Raw genomic sequence first — 17,844 nt, forward strand, 5'->3', positions numbered from 1 at the left:
GAACTCAGGTACTGATCTCTTGTTGTTAATGTTTATTGCAGACTCCCAATAAAGGTGTTAAAACTCCAGTAGCAGCAAAGAAGAAGAATGTAAGTTGTAATCTCCAAGTGTTGTTAGTATTTTGATTAGAAAAATGATGTGAAGTTTAGCCAGATGTTGTATTCTCATGTCTCTTAAAAGCTTATCATGTATTATTAGTATTTTTCTGTGTTTTGTGGTGCATAACTTCACAAATTTTTAAGTTCCCTGCGGAACAAAGTCCCCTGTATCTCTAGGAACCTGCACTAACTTTGCACAGAATAGTTGGTATTGAGAGATGCATTGCTTCTCATCTTCATGTTGAAAACCAGCACTAACACCTGTATATGGACTAAAACCACCAACTCCAAGACCAAGTTTGTTCTTTTGATGATCAGTAGTCATTTGACAGTGCAGAATATATCCATCAAACCTCTTAATTGGTTCTTCTACAGCCCTTCTTGCTCCTCCTACAGTTTTATATGAGAGTTAGTGAGACGCATCATTTTTTTCAACTGAGGTGTTTAGCTCATAGAGTTTAAATTAAACTGCATTCACCTAATGCCGTTATACTTGGACTAACCAAATTGATTCGCATCTGGTATTTCCGCTGACCGGTGATCCACCTTACACGAGCAACAAATTTATATATCCTTGAGAATAAATGTGTGTTATAATCTTATCAGTTAACTTTTGAATAATTAATTTTAAATTTTTATGATGAGTATCTTATTCTTATATGAATGTCGACTTCAATGACTTGTTATAATGCAGATGTGGAAAATTTGGAAACCGAAGACGAATGAAGACAAGAGAGTCAGAGGACGGAGATGAGAGTGACAGAGACACACAGTACTTATCATACTTTGTGTTTCCAGTTTTTACTTTCTTTAGCATTTGCTTGTGTTTATTTTCATGTATGTGTGTGAATAAGAGACTTACTTAGAGACATAGCTACTTAAGTGTAACGTTTTAAGACTGTTTATGCGTTTGAAGACAATTCAGATGGTATGTATGAGAATTTCGCCTCAGATTAAAGATTACAGATTACACTGTAAGTCTGTAACTTGAATTTCATCTCTGATTACAGGTTCTTTTCATTTTTTGTGACTACAGGATATTATCGGATAAATATCCGATATCCGATAGCTTAACCTATCGGATATCGATATCTGATTTTGATATCCTATAGGATATTCTCGGATATCGAATATCCGATAATGCTTAACCTGTCGGATATCGGATATCCAAATATCCGACGGATATTCTTCCATTGACAGCCCTATTTTTTTTTGATCATACAGGTGGGAGTTAATGGCATTACTCTTGGATAATTAGCATTATCATTATAACTTATAAGTCTTTATATTTCGTGGTAATCCCGTATGAAATGGTTTGGTAGTTGTCTATTCTCGTGATGATCTACCCAATACCCGTACACTAATGAAACCAATAACTAGCCTTGAATTACTTAAAGATACAGTATTTCATTGTCTGCTTTAGATTGCTAATACATTGAGATATCTATGTTGGACTCAACTGGACAGATTTCGTCGAGAAAAATAATTTGTTTCTTTCTGGCTGATGAAAAGTTTCTATCCGTCCAAGAAAATTAAAAAATAGAAAACCAACACTAGTGTACTGATTTTTTTTTTTGGATGCATATTAAATTTCAACATTGGCAGGCGCAAACCACCTGCTCGAGGATATTGCCAATAAAATGAATACAAAATGGCGTAAAACCAAGCAATGCGACTCGCTTATATTTTAAGTATGTTGGAAGTGTAACAACAAAACATTGAAAATAATGATGTGAAGAAATAAATTTCTGAGACTTAAAAAAAACCACTCAAGAAAAATAACAAACGGAGGACATTGTCACTTGATCATCAAACTGTCCTTAACACGATAGTTCATCGGTACATTTCAATAATGAGTAATGTCTATACCCTGTGGTGAAGTCGTATCCAGGATAAAACTGTCCTTTACAAGTACCGTTAACATTATTATACTTGTCCACTCTTACGAATTCAACAACAATGACACAAAAAATAAAAACCACACAGGAGGAGAGAGATGAAAAGAAGAAGGATAATAGCTTCTTCTGGACACAAATTGGAATGAAGAAACCAAAGGCTTTATACAGTGGAGAAGAGAGATAGTTGAGAATAATGTGCATTAAAAGAGAAAATAAAAATAATAAAACCAAAATATATTTTCATTAATTCAAATTTTTTCCAAAACGGTAAGAAACAGCTACGCAATTAACTGCACATTATGTCAACATAAAAATAAAAACAAAAATAAATAAATCCTCTCCAGGTCATACGCCCCCCACAATAAATGCAAATCTAAATTTAGGAAATAAATCAGAAGAGTTTTATCCAAAAAAGGTAAATGTTGGTTGACCTTTCAATGGCGGAAGCACGAGCCCGGGCCCTAAGCCCAAACCTTTGAAAACAAAAATATTTTATCCCACCCACGTTATTTTACTAGATATCCATAATGGAATAGCTATAAAGTGGATTTCCTCTTTAGTTATACCCAATATGGGACTAAAGGTCTTATTTTATTCATTCATGGAAAATAAATAAGTGAAAGATCCTAAGATCCATTCCCACCAAGACTATAAGATCCATTCCCACCAAGACTATAAAACCAAAGCAATAGTATATTATGTACACTTAGACAATGACTATACACTTGCAAAGTAAATTAATCTGAGAGACAAAGAGGAAGCAGTTTAAATGGCGTGGCTATGGGATATTTTACAGAAAATTTGGTGATTATTGCCGGACTATGTTGAAAGATCCTCGTCTTAATAATCTGAACGTGGAATCCACTGGTTTCTGTAGAACTCCGCTACACATTGTAGTTATATCTGGTGACATAAGATTTGCGAGAATTATTCTATCTCAGAGCCCTGATCTTGCGTTGAAACAAGACAGCCGAGGATGGACTCCACTTCACCTTGCTTCAGAGAAAGCAAGTCTACAGATGGTGAAGTTGTTGTTGGATTCCGATCATAGTGCTTGTACAATTAAAGATGAAGATAAAAGAACACCGCTGCATCTAGCAGTTATGAACTATCGGATTAGTATTATGGAAGTACTAATTAAAAAAAGACCAGATGCAATTCACCAAAGGAATGATGAAAATGGTGAGACCATACTACACTTCTGTGTTGAGACCCTCGAGCTATTGGTAAACAAGTTGGCGCTTGCACGGACTTCGGATCCAAGTATTATTATCAACTCCAGGGACGACAATGGCAAAGCTGTCTTACAACTTGCTGCAGAAACAGGAAAAATTGAGGTACACTTAAATTTTCATACGCATGCTTCTATGTTGTGTTACATTACATGCATGTTTGCAGATGATACAGTATTTACTGGAGAGTAGTAATACAAAAATTGAAAAAGACGACGCTAATGAAGCCTTGAATACTTTAACACCAAATGATAAGAATGATCTTGAAAACAGGTTTCTTGAGTATCTTGGACGCAACAAGAAGCGTAAAATTTTGTCAAAACATGGTGCTCATGAAGGACTGAAAGAGAGAGTCAACACATTAATGGTTGTGGCAACGTTGATAGCAGGAATCGCCTTTCAGGCTGCAATGGACCCGCCGGGGGGTGCTTGGCAAGATGATTCTAAAGTTGACTTTGGTACTAACCCTGTTACTTTTGCTTATTATCTTGATCATATGTTTAGATATGATACTTTTGGATAGGTACATAGAAAAATTGTTGCCAGATTATTCAGGATTTGAGGATGGTCCTTATTATTCTAACAAGAGCACTCGTAGCAAGAATATTAAATGGTTTTTGAGAGAATTACTAATACAAACTATTGCTGGGAATAAATTGAATAAACGTTCTTCCGATATGGCAGTAAAATTTTTGATGTTGGATGATGTCGAATTCGGTGATATTGTTGCAAACTACACCAACAGAGAGAAAAGCATCACTGGTGTTTTTTTCCCTTATCTAATACGATATGCTGGATATCCTATATTAGCTTATAAATACCCAACCAACTACTTGATTTACATGGTAACCAATGCAGTGGCGTTTTTTGTGTCTCTGACTATAATATTTTTGGTTATATGCGGGTTTATGAACGAGAAATCCGTCACCCAAGTTCGATTTCTTGTCGTGTTGATGGGAATTTCAATTGGATGTATCGCCTCTGGTGATCTGTCCATATTAACAGCCATGCAGCCAGAATATTGTATTCAAACAGAGCTTATGTTTTTTGCACTTTATGTATTCTTTGGAGTCTGCTGCTTTATGGGAGTGTTGTTCTTTGTTTCGCATCTTTGGACGATGATACTTGATTTGGACAGAGGGGACGTTGGGGTTATTGATCACCTTAAAGGGTTTTTCGACGCATGTGCTGCAGGAAAACTGATTTTATTTATCATTTTTATGGTGCTTTTTGTACTACTGAATATATTTATTATGGTGAATGGCCCAGCTGGCTTTTTGTGTTTCCTTATAGACCCAAAACGAAGAAGTAGGGAGTTGCACGGGATACAAATTCTTCTCAAGAAGGCTATAAATGCCGCTATATGCTCATTTTCTAGGCCTTTGAGCTAGAAAAGACACTTTTCTTTCTGATTTTTTCTCAAGAAAGCTATAAATGCCGCTATATTCCTAGAGCGTGTAATTTGGGTGCTCATTTTCTAGGCCTTTGAGCTAGAAAATACACTTTGCTTTATGTTTTGGTCCTCCTCTCCACATATATAGTTGCCTTGTATCGTGTTCCTTTGATGAATTTCAGTGTATAGGGTGAGAATATGATGATGTCCAAGTTCGTTCCAACGTTTCAGATGGCAAGAGATATCTGTACATTTGAATGCTTCTATATCTCGGGGGACTTGAAATCAAGTCGTATGAATCATATCAGAACGCCTTGTGTAAAAGGTTTGTTGGCGCAGAACGCATTATGTTGAAACTTAGGCAGAAAAAAAAAGCATAGTCATTAAGCCTAATCATCAAAACACACATATGAATCTTGTGTTGGAAAAAACGATTAATAAAATTGATTTTTAAAGATTTTAATAAAATAATAATGAATTGTTTATTTTGTGAATGAAAAAATTATTAGTGCCACGTCCTGGAATTTCCACTCTTTAGTTGTTTTAAGAGATTATATAAGATTTTTAGTCTCACATCCGGAAGTTACGCTACTTAAGTTGTATTTGTCAATTATATAAACAAATTCACTACTTTTGTAAAATCTATGGGAAAGGGGTTTCTCTATATTTTAGAGACCCCCAAAGGAAAATATTTTTATATTGCTTCCTTAAGCGTTCGAGATTTTCCTTAATGGTTTTTTCGGAGTTGAGCTCAAGTTGAGCATCTACTACATATGTTAATAGTAGGTGTATTAGGGTGTTTTATCCTGGAGATATCCATTCTGTGAGGGCTAGAGTATCACTTTTGAGTGCAGCCGGGCGCTAATGTCTTAAGGGAAACGTGTTGAACACGTGACTCACTCTGTTTTGTGAAGTTTTGCCTTATTGCTGTTGCGGAGATATGGGGAGCTTGTTCGTTTTGTCAAAGCAATCACTTCCATTATAAAGGAGCTAAGTATGGATGACTTTCGCTTATTTGATTTTTCTTTGTTATTGATCATTACACCCAACATCTTGTAGCTAGATTTGAAGACCATCAGATAAGTCCACTGGGTTTACAGAATTTTTATGCCAGAAATAGAAAATACACATTAACGTCCCTCAGTTTCTAATGCCAATATTCCTCTGCTGCTATCACCAATTGTTGTTATGCTATCCGTGTAACACAACGATTCCGACGATTTTAACAAAACCATGGCATCTTCTTTGCTATTATTGTCTGCTATATCCTCATCGTCCAAGGCGCCGTAAGCAGAAGTCATCCTCATCAATCCATGTAGCACCATTGCTACTTCTTTCATTGTAGGTCTCTTTTCCGTCTTCATTCTTAAACATTTTTGTGCTAGTTCAGCCATTTGTTGGATCTGTTGATGCCCATGTACACTGCTGATCTGCTCATTATCATTTTGTACCAATTTACTGTCGAGAATAGCAAACAACCTGCCGGCTTTTACTGAAGTAAGGAAATAACTTGACAGATTTCTATCTTGGTCGAGTCTCCCCGGAGAAAATACTGCTTTATTACCTGTTAATAATTCCGCAAGAAGAACGCCAAAGCTGTACACATCACTTTTCTCCGTCAATAGCCCTGATTGAAAGTATTCGGGATCTAAATACCCTAAAGTTCCTTGAACAAGTGTGCTTAACTGAGTTTGATCCGTCGGAATTAGCCTTGAAGCACCGAAATCCGCAACTTTTGCTTTGTAATCCTTGTCTAGAAGTATGTTGCTGGATTTAACGTCTCTATGAATTATGGGTATAACAGCTTCAGCATGCAAGTACGCTAACGATCCTGCGACTTCCGCGGCTATCCTTAAACGATTTTCCCATAAAATAATAGTAGACCCATCTCGGTTATCACATTCATGTAAATGTTCAAAAAGAGTCCCATTTGTAACAAATTCATAAACTAACAAAGGAATGTTGCTCTCCAGACAACAACCCAAGAGCTGAACCACATTTCTGTGATTGATTTGGGATAGAACAACAAGTTCATTTATGAATTGCTCGTTCTGTTTTGTATCTGCTACTTTAGTCTTCTTAATTGCAACCACTTCACCATCTGATAAACTTCCTTTATAGACCGTGCCAAACCCTCCTTGTCCAAGAATTTGACTTTCGTGGTAGTTGTTAGACGCCTTGCTTAGCTCTTTCTCGCTGTATATTGTCACAATTGATCGCCTCTTTTTATCTCCACCGCAAGCTGTACTACTCTCGATATCATCTTCACGTTCCTTAAGGAGTCGATCCAAAAACAAACCACCATTCTTTTTATAGAGCTCCTCCTTCAATTTCATGTGTTTTCTTTTCCTATACGCCCAGTACAACCAGAAGCAAGTCACAAGTAGAAGAGAAAAGCTTAGGCAGGCACCTGCATGCAATATAAATAATGATCGGTTAGGAGAACGATATGCAAGTTAACGGAAACTGCTCTAAAAAATAGAAGTTGTATTAATATAGCGGCTTAACTACTTACCGATAACAATCTTGTAAAATTTACTCTGATCAAGGGGAAGGCAATATTCAAAGGTGCCATTATTTTTGAATATAGAACGATACCCTTGACTGCAAGAGCAGTAGTAGCTCCCATTCGTATTTGTGCAGATTGTATCTGGTCCTGTACATTGATTGTCAGTCTTGCATTCGTCGATATCTGCCCCACAGAAAAGAAAAGGTCAATATGTTGCAATAGATTGAATCTGACGACTAATTATATATACATAAAACTAGCCTATTTTTTTGAAACGGGTAGTAGTAACTATATATTACCTTGGCAACCACCACCAGTTAAACTTTTGAGATAAGGATTCCCTTCGTAACCCTGTGTACAGTTACAACGATAACCTGGAGCAGTAGTGCCTTGTATACAGACAGTGTTAAGTCCACAGACATAGCTGGTCGGGTTTTTTTTGGCTTCATCGCAGGAATCGTAACCAATAGTCCAACCAACCACCGCCGGAACAGTTCCAGATCCTTTGTTTTTGAAATCCTTGAGATAGGACGAAGAGAAGCTGAACGAATTTTCCTCAATTAAAAAAGCATAACTACATGGATTGAAAGAAAAATTCTTAAGTTCTTTGTCTATGATGCTAACTGATGCTGAATATCTCATTAGTCCGGTTGGGATGGAGGCCTCACAACAACCGATACCAGTGCAAGACCCATCAGTGGTATCTTCTGTAGTATTACAGACTGAAATGCACCCCATACCAATACCACTCCGATCATTAAGTCCTAAAAATGCCATCGTGTTGCAACCGATAGTTATAAACTTGTTTCTTGTATTAGAGAAGGTGAATTTTCCCAATGTCGCTTTCGCATGATAGGAAATATTCTTATCGGAACATTCATTGGCTATGTAGACTTCAGCTGTCATCTGACCGTCGAGTATTGATATATTTGAAACATTAAGGCCGCCACCATACACTGCTTTTGGGGGGTTGAAACTGTGGTTGCATTTAATTTCGAACAATGTGTCCAAGAAACAACCTTCACCGATACCAAATGGATAAGGTATACTAACATCCCCGCACCTTTCTTGGCAATCAGGCTTGATAGTTTCTCGAGAAGCAGGGATTGGAAATTCTGCAGATGCTAATTGTAGCCGCAGTAACAAGACGAAAAACTGAAACTTTCCAAGTAAATGTAATAAAGCCATTGGTTCAGGAGTTTATGGTAGGTTTTGGATTTTCTGAATTCTGCATCCAACTGTAAAGCCATTGGTGTTTTTTGTAATGTATTTATATCCACACATGTAGGCAGACACTAGGCGTAGCAGACACAAACTTCACGATCACTTATCTTCAGGGAGCTGAAGTGTCTTCTGAAAAGTCAAGAAGGAACCGACAGTAGCATCTTTGGGCATTACAGATTGGATGGATTTTTCATTTGCACGTTAAATGTCAAAAATAATTGGATTTATCGATCAGTTTACATAATCACCACTTGTATTATACTATATAACCTTTCCATACGGCAATAGAATTAGACAAAGCAATGGTTCAGCAGAAAAAGTCAAGGAAAAACTGATGGCCCAAATGCATGTCGAGAGTTGCTTATTGATGAAAGCAGATCCCATACGTAAAGAATAACAGACTATTCGCCAATGACCAGACACGCTGCCTCAGATTAGAACAGGCACAACTAGATTTCAACAAAAGGAAAGAAGACTAGTCACACCACAAGACACTCTATCTCAAGCACTTAAGCTACGTAAGTTCAAGTCTAGCCGGGTCCATTAAATATACTAGTCCACCTTATAACCGATCGCACTAGAAGACTCACAAGCTCCACTAACTTCGAGTCAATATGATAGGGACTTCAAGACTAACAGAAGTAGAATGGGAATTTCGCTTCATATACTTTCGTTGAGTCGTGCTGCGACGAGGGTGCCCTAGCTCGTGACACCTTCCGTAGGGGTGCTACCTCCCAGCCGTTGGATTTCGTATCGTAGATATGTGCACTTTCCGAGGAAACTTTCGATAAACAAAAATATTATTATTTTTATTATTTATTCATGTCCCCATATTTTATATTATTTATTCCAAAATTCTTTTAGTAAATCTAATTTTTTACTAGGTTAAATTGGGGTAGACCCAGATTAATTTGGGTATACCTAACGAGACAAAATCTGGATTATTTTGAAGTAAAACAGGAAACCCTTTAACTATCTGCTTTCTAAATGTCTAACATATCCTTGTTAATTAACACTAACAAAATTTGATTGGGTTAATTAACTGAGTTTAAATTAATTAGTTGAGTAGATTAAATTTTCTGAAATTATGAATTTAAGTTTTGAAATTTTGTTTTTGATTGAACTTATGTGGGAAGATTTTTAATGAAAAAAATTTGTTTTGAGAATAATTTCTGCAACTGAAATGAAAGCACACTACACAAACACTTTTAAAAAGGAGATTGCAAAGTTGTTGTATGAAATCATACTCAAAATTAAAGAAGAAATCAAGACTTTCAGTTCTGAAAGTATGAAAAGTCGTCGAGGTCGACGAACAAAATGCCGACTAACTTTGGCCGGCATGCTTAATTCTAAATAACAATGTTGACTTTATTATTTTTCACACACAGGAGACTGTTGTAAATGCTTCAGTAGTTGGCATCTTATTGACTGCTTACCTTGTCGGCTAACTTATGGTCGGCGTTGTAGTAATTTCTCACCTTTCCGGATAAGGTATAGTCGGCATTGTAGTAATCTTACAACCTTGGCGACTTTTGGTTAAACAGAATCTAGAAAGTTGTAATTCAAAAATGTAACTCCTTGTCGTAGGAATAACGGATGCACTTAGCACGTGCATCAAGGCTTTGAACCCCTAGGCGATCCTAGTGGAAGAGTTATAGTATCGTGAGGGTTTACTGATGGTTTTCAAAAGTTGTTGTAGTTGTAGTGGTAAAAAGGTTCTTTAGGACTTGTGAAGGTAACTTTTTTTTTAGATTTAATAAAAATAAAGCAAATTAATTTTCAAAGAGTGATGTCAAGATTTAAAATGAACTAAGGCTCCGGATTCACTATTACTTCAAGTTGATTGGTTACAAAAATATTTCATAATTATTATCTAGCTCTTTTTCCTTTAAATCACTTCTTAATCTATAAGGTGTCCAAATATTAAATTGTAATCCTTAAGCATGATTTATCAAAGAATTAATTCTAAGCATAAAACATCAAACTGATTCACAGCTAATTAAGAAAACCATTTTTATCTCTTTTTTATTGATCCAAGTGAATTAAATAAAATAAATAATTAAGAAATTATAAAAAGAATTTACCAATCAAACATGAGTGAATAGATCCTCCATTGCCTCAATCACCAAGAATTTAGCTGCTCATCATGTTGGAAAACCTCTCAAAATATTTCATTGATGCTCAAAAGTGTTTTACAATGAAGAGAAAGACAAGAAAATGATGTAAAACAGAATTTTGCGACCCACAGAAGGCGTCCAGAATCAACGACAAAGCTGAAGTGCTGTTGTCGTCGAAGAACTACGACCCACAGGTGACAGTCGATGTCACTGTTGATAAACGACGGCCTTGGAGAGTATGTTCTTCACGTTCTTCCTCCTTGCAGCAGCAGCAGCAACAATCAATGGTATCTTCCTCGTTTCGGCTCTGAACTCTCTCCTCTTTCTCTCTAACTTTTCTCTGACTTGAACCAACTCTTATATAGTCTTTTAATCCCCAAAAATCTCTACTGAATCCGACTTTTTCTTTTCTTTTTCTTCTCGGCGCTGTTGAGAGAATAATCACCTCTTCAGTGTTTGTACGCGTCTGTTAGCTATAAAATAGGTACCAAACTCTTCTTAAGACGTGAACAAGACTAAATACATTAATTTCCAGCGTCAAACTCTCCCAAATATCTCTCACAAATCTTTGAAACTTGAATCAGAAAGTACGTGTCCTGTTTGAACTTTGATTATTTCTCCCGGACATTCCAGCCCAATTGGTTGGGTCCAATTGATTGTATCAGGCCTGATTAGTCATGCAGAGTCCATACGTACCAAATACAGCAATTGAATCTCCTAAAATCACGTCCAAAATTCGATCTTCAAATCTGCCAGACGCTGCATGCATTTTCCCGCCATTCTTTTAATTCAAAACGTGAAGAAGGTGGGTGCCCTTATCCTGTGCTGTTCTCCCTTTAGCAGCTGCCTGGAAATAGGTCACCCCTTAGTAATTAGGTTACCCCTTATCCAAAATCAAGGGTCCGTATAGCAAGTGTCCTCTGAGGCATTTTCCGCACTTTTTTCGGGGTTCCTCCGGGGTATTTCTGGGATACTTCCGGTACACTTCTGAGGCGCTTCCGGTACGTTATCAACGGAGGTCCAGATACCACATTTTTAGCCAAATTCGCCGCAAGAGATTATTTTCCAAAAACACCTACAAATACATAAAACAACCAAATAAGTACAATATCGAGTACTAACAATATATACAAATGAGCTATATTAGACACATAAATGCGTCTATCAAATACCCCCAAACTTATTATTTGCTAGTCCTCGAGCAAATCAAAACTACAAAATAAAATCCTAACTCACTGTCGCAGGCATCGTCGATTGCATTTAGCGTATGCAATAAGCCTTTATACCCCTAGGTGGCCCTAGTGGCCGAGTTATAGTCTCGGGTGGGTTTACCAGAGGTGTACCCACAAAACCTGTACTCCAGACCTTAGCTATCTACGCAGAACCTTGGAAGGCACTAAAGAATCTCCTTGGTTGACATACTTATTGACTACAGGAAGAAGTACCCTGATGCGAAATTCCAATTGCTGTACACGAGTTTGCACTCAAGCATACTAAAATTCATATAAAGTGATAGAGCTCTACTCAGATAGTTGCACTATGGACATCATATTCGGAGTCAAAACTAATCACATGGATAGATCAAGAAGATGGATATAGAAAACATAGATGGTTTTGATGTTTACTAAGTGATCGGCGTTTCCCATATCTGTCTGAAGGCCTCCGCCAAAATGAACCTATCCTAATGGATTGAGATACTAGTCTGACTAATATCAACACACTGGCATATACAAGGGTACCAGTGGTCGATAACCTAACTCTAGGTCAACACAACTGGCATATACAAGGGTACCAGTGGTCGACTTTATTGAATTTATTCCTTTTGGTCAAATGGTCTGGTCTCAATTTTTTTTTTTTTTTTTTTTTTTTTTTTTTTTTTTTTTTTTTTTTTTTTTTCTTTTTTTTTTTTTTTTTTTTTTTTTTTTTTTTTTCTTTTTGGTAACTACCATTTTTTTTTTCATCCTTTTTTTTTCATCTCTTTTTCTTTTTCAACTCTTTTTTTTTTTTTTTTTTTTTTTTTTTCATGGTATCTCAATCACTCTAATTCACCCTAACATTGGTAACAACTTGAATCGTGGGCCCCACCTATCACTTAGAGAAACATAGTTTAAAAAAAAAAAAAAAAATAGAAGTGAAAAGGACTCAACGAGATATGGTGAAACTATCATGTTATTTCTAACACCTGAGCTCTGTGCTTTTATGAATAGACTCTTTAGATGTTTCCATCTAATCAGATTGGTTCCTCAAACTCCTACAATCAAAATGCTTCCATCCACTTAGATTAGTTAGTGCAATCCTCAATAGGCATAAATTTCTAGGCTCTGGAGTTTATTTATTGCAAAAAGGTTACAAAAAGTGTTTCTTCCCCACCCCCAAACTTAAATCTTACATTGTCCTCAATGTTCTAAAGATGAAATTAAAAGCATGAACAAGGAGAAACTATTACCACTGGAGGGAAAAGAAATAAGGAAGGATATTACCGTATCACATGAACGCGGGAGCCTCCCAGGAAACGCTAAATTTATAGTCATTAGCTAGACATCAAATACCTCAAAAAGAATTTTCACCTTCCAAAGTCGTATACCAATAGTCGAAACAATTGTGGGTCCATAAGACCAAATAGAACTGCCACGAATAGGAGACAAATGCTCAAGATTAGAAAAATGAGCAGATAGAGCACAACCTGATCTAAAGTTTCTCGCAAGACAACTGGATTTATCTCGGGTGACCACTTGGGTTTCATATGAGTGTCTCGGCAAACAGCTTTATCCGAAAAACGGGTCTCTAATATATGGATTTTTTCCTGGACATTATCAGGAGGATCGGGTTGTGGAGTCTGAATAGACTCATGGAATACCTCACTAGGCTCGAGTCCCAAGATAGGGACTTCTAATGGGGATAATTGACGATCACAAGAATCATTACTAGCCCCAAACTTAGGGTTTTCACTACTCTCACACAAACCTCTCATTATTGCTTGAATTTCCGGATCTTCCCAGTCCTTAAAATACTCAAGAGATTCTTCTAGTTCTTTACCCCCAAACTTAGAATTTTGGGTGCCTCTACAATGACTAGTCACAATGTTCCTAATTTCTAGACCATCGGGTTCTTGAAAAAGGTCAATTGATTTCTCTAAGTCATAATCAGGTGGTTCATCCTCAGCTTGCTTCATATCTTCTATGGTCCACTCTAAGGCTTCCTTATTTTCTTGAAGCACGGTCTCTGGCCTACTTTCCTGATCACTATCCAAATCGGAAGCTATAATCACAGGGAAAGACTCGGGTGGGCCTAAAAATGTATAATTAGACTCCAACTCATGAGGCTCTTTTAAATAAGGTATTAAGATAGACTCAGAAGCTAGTAATGGTTCGAACCTATTTTTCCATATATCAATATCTAACATAGGAACAGAATCCAACAGAGCATTAACTTGTTCAATGTTACTATTATCATCGAAATCCATGCTAAAATGGGATAAACAACTCTCCAATGTATTTTCCGATACAATGTTTGGTAATGACTCCTGAACTAAGGTTCCTATCATGTTCACCTCTTCAATACATGTGCTATCTAGCTCAGAATGTAGCTTGTTTACATTAAAAATATTCAGCTCAATAGTCATATTACCAAAAGATAGATTCATGATACCATTTCGACAGTTTATGATCGCATTAGACGTAGCTAAGAATGGGCGACCTAAAATCACAGGTATTTGGTTCTCTGGGTCGGGGACAGGTTGGGTATCTAGGACCACGAAATCCACTGGATAAATAAACTTGTCGACCTCAATAAGAACATCCTCGATCACACCACGAGGGATTTTAACGGACCTATCAGCTAACTGGAGTGTTATCTGGGTAGGTTTCATCTCACCAAGTCCTAGCTTGAGGTACACATGGTATGGCAGTAAGTTCACACTGGCTCCTAAGTCAAGCAACGCTTTCTCAACACGATACTTACCTATTGTACAAGAAATGGTAGGGGACCCTGGGTCTTTATACTTAGGAGTAGTGGTAAAAAGGTTCTTTAGGACTTGTGAAGGTAACTTTTTTTTTAGATTTAATAAAAATAAAGCAAATTAATTTTCAAAGAGTGATGTCAAGATTTAAAATGAACTAAGGCTCCGGATTGACTATTACTTCAAGTTGATTGGTTACAAAAATATTTCATAATTATTATCTAGCTCTTTTTCCTTTAAATCACTTCTTAATCTATAAGGTGTCCAAATATTAAATTGTAATCCTTAAGCATGATTTATCAAAGAATTAATTCTAAGCATAAAACATCAAACTGATTCACAGCTAATTAAGAAAACCATTTTTATCTCTTTTTTATTGATTCAAGTGAATTAAATAAAATAAATAATTAAGAAATTATAAAAAGAATTTACCAATCAAACATGAGTGAATAGATCCTCCATTGCCTCAATCACCAAGAATTTAGCTGCTCATCATGTTGGAAAACCTCTCAAAATATTTCATTGATGCTCAAAAGTGTTTTACAATGAAGAGAAAGACAAGAAAATGATGTAAAACAGAATTTTGCGACCCACAGAAGGCGTCCAGAATCAACGACAAAGCTGAAGTGCTGTTGTCGTCGAAGAACTACGACCCACAGGTGACAGTCGATGTCACTGTTGATAAACGACGTCCTTGGAGAGTCTGTTCTTCACGTTCTTCCTCCTTGCAGCAGCAGCAGCAGCAACAATCAATGGTATCTTCCTCGTTTCGGCTCTGAACTCTCTCCTCTTTCTCTCTAACTTTTCTCTGACTTGAACCAACTCTTATATAGTCTTTTAATCCCCAAAAATCTCTACTGAATCCGACTTTTTCTTTTCTTTTTCTTCTCGGCGCTGTTGAGAGAATAATCACCTCTTCAGTGTTTGTACGCGTCTGTTAGCTATAAAATAGGTACCAAACTCTTCTTAAGACGTGAACAAGACTAAATACATTAATTTCCAGCGTCAAACTCTCCCAAATATCTCTCACAAATCTTTGAAACTTGAATCAGAAAGTACGTGTCCTGTTTGAACTTTGATTATTTCTCCCGGACATTCCAGCCCAATTGGTTGGGTCCAATTGATTGTATCAGGCCTGATTAGTCATGCAGAGTCCATACGTACCAAATACAGCAATTGAATCTCCTAAAATCACGTCCAAAATTCGATCTTCAAATCTGCCAGACGCTGCATGCATTTTCCCGCCATTTTTTTAATTCAAAACGTGAAGAAGGTGGGTGCCCTTATCCTGTGCTGTTCTCCCTTTAGCAGCTGCCTGGAAATAGGTCACCCCTTAGTAATTAGGTTACCCCTTATCCAAAATCAAGGGTCCGTATAGCAAGTGTCCTCTGAGGCATTTTCCGCACTTTTTTCGGGGTTCCTCCGGGGTATTTCTGGGATACTTCCGGTACACTTCTGAGGCGCTTCCGGTACGTTATCAACGGAGGTCCAGATACCACATTTTTAGCCAAATTCGCCGCAAGAGATTATTTTCCAAAAACACCTACAAATACATAAAATAACCAAATAAGTACAATATCAAGTACTAACAATATATACAAATGAGCTATATTAGACACATAAATGCGTCTATCATTTACATAGAGATATACCCACAAAACCTACACAAAAACTTCTCAAACCATCAATCTTCGTCGGAGAAATCCGAGTCCGATTCACCCTCTATCATCTTTGGGGCATACTCCGGAATTTTGGATTCCATGAAGTGATAGGTTGCATCAAATGCGAATGCTTCCCCATTTTCCTCCAAGTAGCGCGCTTTCACGACCTCATGCTACAAAAACAAAACACAAACTTACTTTGTTAGTGGTGTTTAATAGGAAGATTAAACAACATGGATTACATAAAATAAACCACAAAAATACTTATAAATTTTTCAATGGACAACTTAAAGTGTCTAGCGTTCAAAATCCGATGTTGGATAGCTAAATAAGCAAGTATCGTATTTTCTATGACTTGGTGTCTTTCATGGATTTGTTGAGCACTTCTTCCATTCAGATTCCCAAACTCTTACCTATATTTGTTGTATACATTTTCCCAAAAAATTTCGGCACCTACCCTTACCTCCTGATTTTTAATTCGATTTGCGACGTACCATATTTTGGGGATGGATAGATCTTAATTTGAATCAAATGATGCCATTGTTGTATTTAGAGGTACTGGAAGAGTTAGAAATAGTAGATGATGATTTAAGCTTTGGAGAGTATATGCAAATAGGTGTGTTGTTTCGTAGATAAAATTATTGTATTTATAGGATGATACCCAAATATGGTCGGTAGGTTAGTCAATCAGTGCAGTTGTACTTGCAAAATTTGAATTTTGAACTCGCCGGCTAGGTTTTTGTTTCCCTACTATGCCGACCATTTTTAATCGTAGGGGTCGTAATTTTCTTACCCTGCCGGATAAAACAATTTTCAAACAAATCAAAGGTCATATTTTGCTGCATATGGTCGGCAAGGTATTTGTTTAATTAAATAACGACTAACACATAATCGACAGGGTCATTATTTTCTTACCCTGCTGACTATTTAATTTTAGTAACACATGAGAAGGTTATTTTATGCTGCATATAATCGTCAAAGCATTTGTTTATTAAAATGCCGACTAACATACAGTTGGCGAGGTCGTATTTTTCTTACCCTGCTGACTTTATGATTTTTGTAACACAGGAGAAGGTCATATTAATATACTGCATACAGTCAGTGCGGTATTTTTCCATTAGAATTCAGACTATAATACAGTCGCCAAGGTCGTAATTTTATTACTCTTATGCTCCTGGTAACTGTACCATTTCTTCCCTAATGGCCAGCAGTCTGCCAGTTCACAAGCTTGCTGGCTCTGGGTTAGTCGGCACTGTAACTTAACAACCATTCATTAAACACCCTGTTGACTAAATTAATGGAACTTAACATATCTAAACAAATCATTCACTCAACAACTATAAATCCAACATTTGTCCAAAATAAGAAAACATATTTCCCATAAACCTAAAAAAAACATTTGTCCAACCATTAACCTTGACATAATGTCTAACACATAAAGAAATAAACTAGTAATGCATTCATTCAAGACCACGATCACTACCACCACCACGGCCCCGTTTAGCATTTTCACGACTACTACCACTACCACCACCATGGGTATGAGCCCTCTTTTGTTTATCATTCCTTTTGAATTGTGCTTCCCTCGTTATTTGAACATTTCTCTTTCGTTGGAATCTTTGTTGTCAACATTGTTAGAATAGTCAATGCGCTTATTTTTCTCTTCAATTGACAAAGGCTCTCCCCTTTCTCCCGCGTAACACATCATCTTCAAAAGAGTCTTCAAATGCTCCATCTATTTTCAATTAAACAAC

General features: G+C 36.8%; 1 protein-coding gene across 1 annotated transcript; it reads right to left on the bottom strand.

The window, feature by feature from the left end:
• Positions 1 to 5,633: 5,633 nt before the first annotated feature.
• LOC113345964 (wall-associated receptor kinase 2-like) lies at positions 5,634 to 7,905 on the bottom strand. The gene is made up of 3 exons (XM_026589600.1): positions 7,430 to 7,905; positions 7,137 to 7,313; positions 5,634 to 7,031 (listed from the first exon to the last, which is right to left on the bottom strand). The coding sequence occupies exons 1-3, from the start codon at positions 7,866 to 7,868 to the stop codon at positions 5,752 to 5,754; spliced, it is 1,896 nt and encodes a 631-aa protein (XP_026445385.1). The 5' UTR covers positions 7,869 to 7,905; the 3' UTR covers positions 5,634 to 5,751.
• Positions 7,906 to 17,844: the final 9,939 nt, after the last annotated feature.

This window comes from Papaver somniferum, unplaced genomic scaffold, assembly GCF_003573695.1.
Source record: "Papaver somniferum cultivar HN1 unplaced genomic scaffold, ASM357369v1 unplaced-scaffold_84, whole genome shotgun sequence".
In the NCBI taxonomy this organism is placed as follows: Eukaryota; Viridiplantae; Streptophyta; class Magnoliopsida; order Ranunculales; family Papaveraceae; genus Papaver; species Papaver somniferum.